This window comes from Sinocyclocheilus rhinocerous, unplaced genomic scaffold (genome assembly GCF_001515625.1).
Source record: "Sinocyclocheilus rhinocerous isolate Xijiao unplaced genomic scaffold, SAMN03320098_v1.1 scaffold677, whole genome shotgun sequence".
Classification (NCBI taxonomy): Eukaryota; Metazoa; Chordata; class Actinopteri; order Cypriniformes; family Cyprinidae; genus Sinocyclocheilus; species Sinocyclocheilus rhinocerous.
The window spans coordinates 1,258,107-1,271,227 of NW_015633185.1; the positions used below are offsets into that span (position 1 = coordinate 1,258,107).

Sequence of the window (13,121 nt, forward strand, 5' to 3'; positions counted from 1 at the left end):
AATATACAATAGCATCAAACGAGATCCAGTTAGACATTTTAAAATTTAAAGCAATTTATATCATACAATTGTAAATTTATTTTTTTTGTTATTTAATAAAACAAAGCAAATATCAAATTTAAATACTGATAGTTATAGAATACGTTATGTTAAACATTATGTTACTTGCTTGCAGCTTGCTAGTCTTATTGAGCAACTAAGTAATTTTTCACCCTATAGTTATAACACCGGTTACATAATAGGAATAAAACACTATTCAAGTGTCCTTGGCAGTATAAAATACGTGTGTTCACATAGCTGGGAATAATTTGTCATCAAATTAGTTTTCATGACTGGCTGTGCAGTATAGTCGTGCTGCAGTACCGCTGGTCGCCAATCAAGGCGCTCTTCACAGATATTCTCTCTTTCGGACACAGCAGGGTTTTGTATTTTCCACCCACTCGTTAGCGTGTGCCATGTTTGCGGAAGTTGAGTTGATTACTGTGTCATTTGAACGAAATGTAGCAAATAATCTTCACGTTTAAACAAATACATTTGCAGATTATTTTGTTTGTGGCCGTCCGAAAAGAATGATGACGTTACCAAAGGGACCCGATTCTTTGTGTTTCGACAAAGACGAATTTATGAAGGTGAGTGATCTGTTAGTAATATATCAACTGAAAAGAGACCTGTATTCAGCTTTACGGTAACTAACTTGATTGAGCAGCGGTTTATGTTTAGTTTGTGTGTTGTATTTATATGTTTAAGTACTGCTTGAACAAGTATCTTTAACGCTGCCCAGACTGACTTTATGTTGGGACCCCAGAGATCCCAATGATGTACACATACAAATAATAATAATAATAATAATTAGCAAGTTAATCTATTTTTCCACTTCAGGCACTTTTAATATGTTCATTTGACTAAGACAAAACCTGTTGGACTTGAATAAAGTTTTAACCCTCACAAATCCATGCTCTTTTTATAAATGTGACTGTCACGTCAATGTAGTTTTGAACCACCCAAAATATACTGTAGAAAAATAAAAAAATACTCAAAAACACAACTGATAGAATGAGAACATTTTTACAGCACGTACAGCAACAGCATCTGGGGTCTCGCAGACCTACAAACATACACAACATAGCATTCTACATGGAGGACAGTTGGAGAATGTTATCTCATTGAAATAGTTTATAATCACTTCTCATGTGATTTATGAAAAGTCATTAAAATGTCAGCTTGATATTTATCTTTAAAATGGATGTGTGGTCTCTCAACCACCAAACAGAGCAGAGGGTTAATGGAAGCTCTTTTGGATATTTATTCTCCATACAACAATCTCTTGACTGTCTTCCAGTTGTCCTTCCTTGTGTTTGACATTATTTGACACCTTTCTGCCTGATGGTATTTTGATTTTAAATATTTGTACATTTCTATGCAGGATGACTTCGACGTGGACAAATTTGTGGCTGATTGCAGAAAGCGTGTCCAGCTGGAAGAGATGCGTGAAGATCTGGAGCAATATTACAGGCTTCTCAAAACAGCCATGGTCGAGCTTATCAATAAAGACTATGCAGATTTCGTTAACCTTTCCACAAATCTTGTGAGTCTTGTGATGTCTTTTTCTGGAGCATTATGAGTTTTGCCACATGCTTTGGAGGCTTATTGTTTGTATCTGTGCTTTAGGTTGGAATGGATAAAGCCCTTAATCAGCTCTCTGTCCCTCTGGGCCAGTTACGCGAAGAGGTGCTGGTAAGTGCTTAACACATGAGTGAATACATTTGAATTGGCCATATGTAAGTCATCATCTAAGTATCTTCCTCTCATGTACAGAGTTTGAGATCCTCTGTGAATGAAGTTATTGAAGCTATAGACACCCAGCTATCCAAGCAAGATGACATTCAAAAAAAGAAGGTAAGTCATGGTGATGAAACTTAAAATACTATGTTACAACTATGCACACATTGTCCAACATTGTGTCTTTTGTAGCTCTGTGTGTTAAGACTTATCCAAGTTGTGAGATCAGTGGAGAAGATTGAGAAAATTCTTCACCAAAACACTAAAGATACAACATCACTTGAGACCAGCAGGTACGTGAAGTAGTGAAAGAGGCAAGAAGTAAATGAAACAACTACACTCCTGTCAAAAGTTAGTTGTCAGTTTTTTTTTAATTAGTCTCTAATGCTCACCAAGGCTGCATTTATTTGATACAGTAAAACCAGTACTATTGTGAAATATTCTAATTTAAAATAATTATAAATGATTTCTGTTTAAATATATTTTAAAATGTAATTTATTCCAGCGATGGCAAAGCTGAATTTTTAGCAGCCATTACTCCAGTCTTCAGTGTCGCATGATCTTTCAGAAATCTTTCTAATATGCTGTTTTGATGCTCAGAATTATTTCTTATTATTAATGTTGAAACGATGTTGCTTAATATTTTTGTGGAAACATACATTAAATATTTTTTCAGGATTCTTTGATGAATGGAAAGGTCAAAAGAACAGTGTTTATTTGAAATAGCGATCTTTATTACAATGTAAAAGTCTTTAAAGTCACTTTACACACTCCTTGCTGAATAAAAGTATTAATCACAATAAAATCATACTGACCACAAACGGTACAGTAGTGTACATTGCAGCAAAACAACTTCTTGAAATATGACTCATGGCTTAAGGAAAGGATTCTGTAGATCATGTACCATTTGCATTTTACTTTACACTTGAATGAACAGCTTATTTTTTGTTTTTAAGTCCTCTTCTGGCAGGTCAGATTCTAGAGCGGATTGCCACCGAGTTCAACCAGTTACAGTTTCATGCAGTCCAGAGCAAAGGAATGCCATTGCTTGATAAAGTCCGACCGGTGAGCTCCCAGTCTTAAAGTATCCCATTGTGTTTCTTGTCACTTTAAGCTGGGGTAGGAGAAAGTATTTTACACTGTGTGAACCAAAGTATTGGGACATACCTCTTAATTATGAAATTCAATGCCAAACATCGGACACAGTGGTGTAAATGCCGCCACTGAGTTTGGTATGGAAGAACTTGACTGACCCGCACAGATCCCTGACCTCAGTCACCTGGACACCTTTGGGATGAACAGGAATGGAGATTGCAAGCCAGGCCTTCTCATCCATCATCAGTGTCTGACCTCACAAGTGCTCTACTGGTGACAAAAACATTCCAAAATCTTGTGGAAAACCTTCCCAGAAGAGTGGGAGCTGTTACAGTTGCAAAGGGGGGGACCAGCTCCATATTAATGTCTGTGTATTTAGAATGTAATGTCATTAAAGTCCCTGCTGGTGTAATGGTCAGGTGCCCCCAATACTTTTGTCCATATGCCGTATATCTAATTACTGATTTTGTGAGTGCTTTTCTCTGTGTTCCAGAGAATAGCAGGTATCACAGCTATGCTTCAGCAGTCACTGGAAGGCTTACTGATCCAAGGCCTGCAGACGTCAAATATAGATATCGTACGGCATTGCCTCAGGACATATGCTACCATAGATAAGACGAGGGATGCAGAGGCACTGGTCGGACAGGTCTTAGTCAAACCATACATGGATGAGGTAGATTTTGCATATCACCCGGTTACAGCAGTACAGTCAATTGTAATTTGCATATCTGTCATTATTTACAGTGTTGTGAGTTTTGCAAATGAGATTCAAGCCTACAGATACAAAATGCATCTGTCTTCTCCATCTGAATGTCAATTTCTCCTTTTTGTTTCAGGTTATAGTTGAACAATTTGTCAAATCCAACCCTAACGGTCTTAAAATGATGTATGCAAAGCTGTTGGAGTTTGTGCCTCACCATTGTCGACTGCTGCGAGAGGTGACTGGTGGGGCAATCTCTAGGTATGTCTGCCACTCAAAGTGAACGTTTACTACATTGTGCCATTGCTGTAATATTACACACAATGCTTTTTAATGAGTTTACCCTTTTGTATGCCCAGTGATAAAGCAGACATTGTTCCAGGATATGACTTCCTGGTGAACTCTGTTTGGCCTGAGATCATTAGAGGTGTTGAGGAAAGAGTCCTTTCCCTTTTCAATCCTGGAAACCCAGATGCATTTTATGAGGTAAGCAAAGTGAAAAAATGCACCAGCATTGACTTGTTTTATTTACTTATTGTTTTCTTTGACTAAAATCACTTTATAAAATGGAATTGTACACCTCATTAAATGGTTCTCTTTGTTGCTGTGTTCTTGTGTGAAGAGATACACTGTCAGCATGGATTTTGTTCGTAAGTTTGAGAGGCAGTGTGGTTCCCAGGCCAGCGTGAAGAGGCTGCGAGCACATCCGTGCTACCAGAGCTTCCAGAACAAATGGAACCTGCCAGTGTACTTCCAGCTGCGGTGAGTAAGAGGAATTAGAAATCCAGTCACGGTTGTACCATTCCAGTGCTTTTGTTCATGAGCTAGTATTCTGGGTCAATACAACGTAGAAAATCTCTTTGACCCATTGTTTCCTACACTGTGATATAATATATTGACAATAAAAAAAAAAGTGCAGAGAAAGAGATTCCTTTAAAGGGGTTGTTTGTAACCTGCTTCCAGTAAACTCACCCTGTGTCTGTTGGAAGTGACTCAAATAGTTTTAAATAATTTTTTTTGGAATCTCCTGTGTTGCTTGGATTCTGTTCTTTGTGCAATATATTTAAAGAGAGATAATCGCCCTGAATAAGAATCGATCTGTGTTTTAGGCTGGACAGTCTTTGCTCTGTGATGTTTGATCACTATTATTCGCTGGTTATAAAGTCCACTGCTCTCTTAGTTTGTTCAAGCCAGTTAAGCCTGTAAAATGTGTTTGCTTTTTCTTGGAATTAAGGTCTTGTAGTGGACTTCAGTAGCTCTTGTGTTGTCTTTGTTTAATGGTTTAACATACTGGATTTGAAACAATGTTTGCTATTTACTGTAGATATTGAACACTTTAAGATATCTTTAAGACTTCTATTTAATGATTATTTATTCAGATTCAATTATTTTTAAGTATAATTAAATTGTATTTGTATTTGTTAATTGTTACAACTAAAAGACCAAGTGTAAAAGTTCTCTGATTTTAATGGCCAAAAGGATTGGTAAAAGTTTGAGTAAAATTGCATTTGCCATTTGTCACTCTGTTTCGTTCCCCCATACTTCCTGTGCATCAGCCCACATGGCAGTCACATACAGCCAATTATGGACCTGTGTAAAGGGTTCTCCATTACCAGTCTGACCTTTCATATCACAAATCAGCTGTTTAATGTTCTGCTTAATACAGAATTAGTATTTGTAAAAAAAAGTCCAACATCTTTGCATATCCTGTGCTGTATATTGAAAGTTTGAAGTCATTGAGAACTTCAGTAAGAATCGATGTAAGTGCTATGTAGCAGAGGCCACTTTGAAGTCTTTATGTCTACAGCTGTCTCTTGACTTTCTTGCCTTGACTTGTTTTTCAGGTTCAAGGAGATTGCTGGAAGTCTAGAAAATGCCATTTCTGATGGACTAGAGGCAGCTCCAGGTCAGTCAGTGTATTTGGGTTAATGTAAGAATTAATGCACATGAACATAAAACAACACCTTTAGGACATGTTGACAGGGATATGTGGTATTGCTTTCTCTATGCATCTGTGGACCTGTTGCTGTCCGCTTTTTGTGATAAATATAGCTGTCACAAGAGTGCGAGTAACTGATCACCACTGACACCTAGTCTGCTTTTTGTATTTGTGAACTAGCGGGCAGCAGCTACCACCTGCAGGTGACCGAAGTGTTGTGGAGCTGTGTGTGCAGGTGCTGGGCTGACCAGGTGTACCTGCCACCGCTTGCTCATCGATTTTGGAAACTAACGCTTCAGCTGATTACCAGATACACCACCTTCCTTACTGAGGTAAAGCATTCCTGGCGGAAATGATATGAATCATAATAGGATTGTTATTGATGTCTTTCTTTTTCGTCTCACAGGTCCTAACGAAAACACCTCCTCCAGAGACTAGCAAAGATTCGATAAGGCCGCTCCCAAGCTCTGCCTCCTCCACATCCAGTCGCACATCACAGGATGCAGACAGCGAAACTGGCAGCCCCAACGTTTTGTCTACCAAGAAGCTCGTCTTCATTGCAGCTGATGTTGATAAGTTACAAGGACAGGTAATTCAGATTTTTTTTTTTCACATGGAGCAAGAGTCTAATTTTGATCTTATTTGGATCGAGTGAGAAATACTTTAACTCTGTTCCCAGATTCCAGATATCTCTGAGATGATCAAGGCAAAATTGGAGAGTATTGGGTTCAAAAACTTTGCCATTGTTTCAGGTTTGTTCTGGAGTTTGAAGCCATTTCTGATGTTGTAAGATTCTGATGCCATTTCTAATGTTCCTAAGTAATAAGTTTGATTCCTGTTTGGTGCTCCAGAAGCCTTGCAGGATTCCAGTGCATCCCTGTCCAGCTGCGTCCCCACACTGAACAGCAGAATGACTCAGCATCTAACAGAAAGGAGCATTCGTTTCCTGAAAAACGCTTCGGAAGTCCCACGACTTTATCGAAGGACTAACAAGGTCGAGTTATATGCGCATGCAATATTTAAAAGTCATGCAAAAATCAGTGAGTCAAGATCTGAGACAGGCTGGAAAAAAAACACATTTGGATTGATTTGTTTTGAAATGTTTATAAATTATTTGGTTTACTTTTTCCCCATACAATATTTACTTAGTTAAATAACAGATTTCTCAAACAATTTGATGACTCTATCCATCTTAAACAGAATTTATAAACCGTCGGAAGGAATAACCAGTCAACAACCGCTGGATAGAACAAAGTCCTAAGTCCCCGTCCTACTTTTTTTTTTTTCTTTTTTGCTAATCTGTTTCATAATGTGATGTCATAATGTGAAAGAAGTCTGTAGCTACTTTTGTTACATACTTTAAAAACCTGAAAGTGCCCGTTTGCAAGCTTTGCAAGTTTACATTTTCCTCTACATGGAAACAAAAAGATGTTCAGTGCTCTGGCCTGAACTTTAGTTGCTCTCTCATTAATAGGAAGTGCCCACCAGAGCCTCAGCCTATATGGAAAACGCACTTCAGCCACTCCATCAGCTGGTGACCGACTCCAAAAAAGTGGTGAAAGACTCCATTATTCAGGAGTGGCTCCGGGTCACACTCTCAGACTGCACCCATAGGTATAGCAGAGACAAACATCTAGGTGAACTTTATTCATTCTAGATTGAAGAACTTTTTGTTTAAAAATGACCTATATGTTTAATAGGTATTTTGAGACTATATCAGATGTGCTAAGCTCAGTGAGGAAGATGGAGGAAAGTCTAAAGAGGTTGAAACAGGCTAGGAAAACGACCACCACCAACACCATAGGTGTCAATGCAGGGCCATCAGATGACAGTAAGATCCGCCTGCAGCTGGCACTGGATGTGGAGTATCTTGGAGAGCAGGTATAAACATGGGTTTTGGTGAACGATTAGCTTTTCTCTCCTATTTGTGCATATCAGGTTTGCTTCATTGTACTTCTCTTTTTTTCTTTTACCCAAGATTGAGAAGATGGGTCTTCAGCCAAGTGACATCACCATGTTCTCTTCTCTGCTGGAACTGGTACAGGAAGCAAGAGATCTCGCTTCAGTGGAGCAGACGGGGTCCTAAACCACAATGATCAAAAGTAGGGTCCAAAATGGTTACTGATCCGAATGATGCCACATGGCTCAGTATATGCTCCAGGAGTGGTTTTATGAAGTTCTGCCATCCCTCAACCGTTCTAATAGCAGCTATCTCAACCTGTCTGGAGAAGGAGCACACTAAAAGAATGTGATTTACTCTCTGATAAGTTATTTATTGTTGAACTATATGGGATAATATGGCCAGAAAAGTCATATAATTTATGGATCAAACTTATTGGAGAAAAGAATAGAGTTTTTTGTATGACACTCAGCATATACTATAAGCTTATAAGTGCTATAAGCTCTCGTGTCCTGTCATATGTGGTTACATCAAAACATTGCACTCAATACAGGTGTTTGACTGGAGTTGTATCTCAGAAATTTTTCTCCTCAGACATTAGCTCTGGTGAACCCTGCCAAATAGCATCAACAGTGCAAACGCTAAAGAGGTTTAATGCTCAAATTACCTCTGTTTTTCTTCTCTTTTTTTTTTAAATATCAAAATGGGTGTTGGAGTTTGTGTTTCACTGGGTAAGAATGGCACTACTAAGATTTAACAATAAAAAATGAGGATAGTATGAAATATTTGTGAGTGTGGTGTGTGTGTAGAGAGTTAATTTGTTACTAAAATGGCCTTGTCGAACATTTAGAAAAGGCCAGTGACCCCTCAACTGAAAGTTTGTGTTGAAGTACTATGCTGTGGTTTTTTTAGATGCATAATGAAGATTGTAAAATTGTTTATTGTTCATGTGCTTAAATGATTCACTCCTTACTGGATAAAGAAAATGTGGGTTGTTTGATGATTATGACATTTCATACTGTACAGTTGCTGTTATTTAAAGGATTTTTGGTTTCTTACATTTTTGTTGAATCATTTTGCAGTTTTGGTTAAAAATGAGCATCCCTCCAAGTCATATTTATTCATAAATATTCAACTTTAATTTGTTTTAACAGTACATAAATGGAGTTTGTACATAGTTCTTATTATGAATACATCATTAAAATAATTGCAATTAATTCAAGTAACCATGTTATGCATAGAAACAAACTCTATATTAAACATTTTGAATTAGCAGATACTAAAATATAAGACACCCAAGTCCTGAAAATCCCTAAAAAGATTGCCTGAGCAAAGATATAACAGGTAGACACTGACTTGATGGTATCCATTATTCTAACATATGGTTATTAGTTGAATGGAAACATTAAAACACTGCTTATATTGTAATATAATGTAAAGTCATCACCAAAATTGAGTTTTTTTAGGTTGTTGGATTGACGATTTTGCCGAGCATGAGTATGGCATTAGAGTTCCCCTCTACAATAGAAAATAAGAACAGCCGGTTGACCGTGACTTTATGGGGAACCCTTCCATCTTCAGTTTTATTCTGAACCTCCGATCCTCTCTCTGTCATCTCAAACACAACCTTGTTGAGGACCTGTAAGATATATGGAGGTATACAGCCTACAGATTACTGTTGTCATTTGTTCTACAGTATAACGAAAAGAACTGTGTGGACCATGTTGATAATAAAGGTAGTTATTTGTAATTGTTACAGCTGGTCAGAACTGGTTATAGTCAAATTTGACTGGTCCTTCAGTTAGTGCAAACTCTTGCCATAAACAGAATTTTACCTTATCAACGGTGAAGTTCTCCTTGCTGCTCAGTCTTCTGAAGTTGGCATCAGAGCCCATGAGGTATTTTTCCACTGCCATTTCAGATAGAACTGATCTCAGGTCTGTCACAGCAGTCAAGGAGAATTTGGGCAACGATAGTTCCAGATACCTGCCAACACAAACAAGTAAATCTGTGATTGGTCTTTGAGGTAATTTTATTTACCATTTTCGGTGTGCACTTTCTCAGACTAAACATGTACTCACGTTTCTTTTAGATTTCGATGCCATGTAGGTATGACTGTTAAGAGCTGCTTCTCAATGTCCTGCAGGCTAGCTCCCTCATTAGGCAGCACTAGCAGCATATAGGTCCTCTTACTGAGACCAAGCTTGACTATAGAGCACTTCCTGCCAACATCATTGAAGTACATGTAGTTTCCAGTGTGCATCATAAAGGGGACTTCGACACTTGAGTTCTCATGAGTCCAGAACTTCTGATCACTGGTTGCTTCAAGTTGGAAAGCAGTTTTCCAGTTACCTGGAAAAGATTACAGATTTTAAAAAGCTACTGTACCCAACCTGCAGCAGGTGATTTATTTTATTTCATTTCAAGTGCCTCAATGAGTCTATTTCCAACATAATTTTTTCTGTTGTGTGTAACAACAAAAATGGGCAATTATTTTATTTTATTTTTTGAAGTGCCTCCATGAGTCTATTTTCTACATTATTTTTTTCTGTTGCACATAACAATAAAAATAGGCTATTTTTCTTTCTCCTCCTAAATACTTGATGGGGTATTTTAGCCACTGAAGTGTGTCCTTAAACAATAAAGGAAAAGGGAAATAAAAAAAAAACATATTGCTAAAAGTCTTACTAATGTCACTAAGTCTTTCAAGATTCATAATGAAATGTATATATTTAGAATATTCTTCAGATAGTTTAATTAAATGAGGATGCACAGTTTACATATTTGAATCATTTTCGAATCACTCACCTTTAAAATGCACTGAACTAGCAAACAGCAGGTCCGTTTTTGGAGTAACACCCTTAAACAGGTCCTTAACCTTGCTGTCTGATGTTTTCTGAATAAAGTTGTTCACCTGCACCTCAGCTTCCTTTGCTTTTGAGAAGTCCACTGCTCGGACAAAAGAGTCATCTGAGAAGTCTTGTGTTCCACGTAAAAAGTCTATGGAAAGGTCAGCGTCGCTGTTAATGAAAGTCCACATGAGGGTCTTGAGCTCATTTCGTGATTCGTCTACATGCGCGCTGATGGCCTGGAGTGTGCGCAACACTGTGTGTCCATCAATAAAGTATGCACAGTCGGCCTGTTCAGACTCCAGGTTGAGTCCTAACAGCTGTTGGTAGGAAATAGCAGTCTTTTTGGATGCTCCCAGGTAGAGGGTCACCAAAGCCCCAAAGGCGTTTAGGGGTGACAGCAGTGTGTTTGCATGCTTCTGTGTACGACTAAGTGCCTGATACATGCGTAGCCCGAGTGAATTCTGCAGTTCTGCTAACACAGCGGTCCGTTGGGTGAGGTTTTTCAGGTTCTCTGTTGTGCTGCTGGGTCGTGGGTCTGGCTCAGTACCTTCCTGAAGAGGAGTCAGTGGATGGACGGTCCCGAAGGGCTTGTGTTCCTCATTCTGAATAACCTCACAGCTGATGTTTTCAGAGCTAAAGAGGTTGAAAGGGTGGACATACACTCGATTGGTTGTTCCCATTGCAAAGCAGGAAACCACTATGAGAGTGAGCAACATCTTGTTCATCTTAATGGGAAATCCTTCAGGTGTGCCTATTGGATATTAAACTGATTTGATTATGACATGGACTTGCTATTGCATGAGAATCCTAACAAAACTTATCGCACAATACATTAAATTATAATAGACATGTCAACATATCAACACTTTTTTGCACTTCAGAGCCAACAGGGGGCTGTTTGCTACGGCTGATCGATCTCTGCTCTTTCACCCTTTTTTCACAGAATAAATTGACCAGTTTTTGCCTTACAGCAGCTGAGGTCTCTGTACTGAGCTGCATTTGAGTGCAATAACCCTACTGAACCAAAGAGCAGAGAACACATGACTCAGATAAAGGAGCAAAGAGTCGAATGAGTACATTCCAGTTCAGCAAAACGCTCTTAGATAATATGTAGATGCAGATTATAATGTAAAAAAATACAAGATTTTTTTTTTAAGAAATGTATGCTTTTGTGACAGAAAGGACATTTAAAATTTTACTAAATAAATGCAGTTCATTTAAACTTTCTTTTCAGCAAAGAAACCTTAAACATTTTTTGTTACGGACAAGTGCTTTCCTACATTATTTTTTACCTGTTGTGTGTAACATCATTATGGGCAATGATTTTATTTTATTAAAAAAAAAATAGCATGTACTGTCAGTTTTGGCTATTTGGGGAATTTCGGCAATTGTTTTCACCATAAAAAAAAATATCAGGTAATTTTCATAAAATTAGCAAAATCATTGAGAATTTTTTCCCCCCATTTTTGTTGTTACACCGCCAAGAAAAAAAAAAGACCAGATTCAAATTCAAAATGTATTATAATCTCCACAAAAATATTAAACAGGACAAGTGTTTTTAACAAATATTTCTTGAGCACCAAATCAGCACATTCCAATGATTTTTAAAGGATTGTGTGACTTTAAAAATACAATTAAAATACAAAACATTTTTAGTAATATATAGTTATGTACGAATTTACGCCAAAAATTACAGTCCAAAGTCCCAGAGCAAAACTGATATGCAGTAATATGTCTGGATTGGTTATCACTGTTAAGCGTAATTCAACTAAGCCAAGGATCATTTAATGATAAGTCTTTAATCACAGACATAGATAATCAGTCATTAAGGTGTAAAAAAATAAAAAGACAGATCTCCTATTTACCTTCAGATGCTTTGCTGATTTTAGAGCTGGACTATGGTGGACTGAGGGTCTGCCCAGTATTTAAATAACATATATTGCATGATGACCAGTCAACTTAGTTACACATTAACAAATTATTGAGACACTCAGATTTCCTCAGTGTTCAGCTTCAAATCAGCTTCTGTGTGTTGATAACTTAGTAATAGGAAACCACACAATACAATATTTACCTTATGATGTCAGACTGGTCACACAGACTGGAGAGAACACTATGATATGGACATGACATTCATAAGATGAAAAACAGGAAACGGAGTGAGTCATTGAACCACTTTTGGAAATTGCCTGAAGAACTTGTTCACTTGTTGTTTTTACTCTAAATGAAAAGTGTCCTATTTCAAAAGTATTAAGTAGGCCTATTCAGTTTTTTTTGTGTGTGTGTGTATTTTTAGGAAACCGTAAATTACAATAATCTGCAATACTGTTTTCTAATTGTTACTTAGTACAATCCCAAACTAAATATTCTTGTCCCGAGTATAGAACTGGACATCTTACCCCAGTAGTATATGTTAAAATATATTTTTAATATTATGATTTTGGCAAAGTATTATATAGCTACATAAATGCAGAATATAAAAAAAATAATAATAATTTGCCTGTCCCCCCCTGACTATTATGTAAATTTTGTCTGAATTTAAAGCCTATACCCTTGTCTTTTAACACGTTAAGTAGGCCTACATGTTTTTGTATTTGAAAAAAGATAGATAGATAGATAGATTGATCCCCCCCCCCTCTGATGAGACGCAGGGAGACGTAGCTGGGCGACTTCGTGTTTTTGAAAGTTGAGTTCTCCTAAACAGGTGACCAGAGTTCCTCATTACAACCGATAAACTGACGGGTAGAGACAGAATTTAGCAGTGTTACCTTGACAACGAGATTACAGGACACTGAAACGAATCTACTTTTTTTTTTTTTTTTTTTTAGAACTAAAAATACATAGTTTTGCAAAAAA

General features: G+C 37.4%; 2 protein-coding genes across 2 annotated transcripts; one reads left to right on the forward strand and one right to left on the reverse strand.

Annotated features, from left to right (window-relative positions):
• The first annotated feature begins 369 nt into the window (after positions 1–369).
• On the forward strand, positions 370–8,196 carry LOC107743537 (conserved oligomeric Golgi complex subunit 2-like). The gene is made up of 18 exons (XM_016556805.1): positions 370–629; positions 1,424–1,585; positions 1,669–1,734; positions 1,816–1,896; positions 1,972–2,072; positions 2,736–2,844; positions 3,368–3,547; positions 3,711–3,835; positions 3,934–4,060; positions 4,197–4,336; positions 5,419–5,480; positions 5,694–5,845; positions 5,920–6,102; positions 6,193–6,265; positions 6,365–6,507; positions 6,988–7,127; positions 7,214–7,394; positions 7,492–8,196. Exons 1-18 carry the CDS (start codon positions 570–572, stop codon positions 7,597–7,599), a joined length of 2,193 nt encoding a protein of 730 aa, XP_016412291.1. The 5' UTR covers positions 370–569; the 3' UTR covers positions 7,600–8,196.
• Positions 8,197–8,529: 333 nt separating this feature from the next.
• On the reverse strand, positions 8,530–12,205 carry LOC107743538 (angiotensinogen-like). The gene is made up of 5 exons (XM_016556806.1): positions 12,131–12,205; positions 10,222–11,016; positions 9,495–9,765; positions 9,249–9,399; positions 8,530–9,052 (listed from the first exon to the last, which is right to left on the reverse strand). The coding sequence occupies exons 2-5, from the start codon at positions 10,988–10,990 to the stop codon at positions 8,876–8,878; spliced, it is 1,368 nt and encodes a 455-aa protein (XP_016412292.1). The 5' UTR covers positions 10,991–11,016; positions 12,131–12,205; the 3' UTR covers positions 8,530–8,875.
• Between the last annotated feature and the right edge of the window lie 916 nt (positions 12,206–13,121).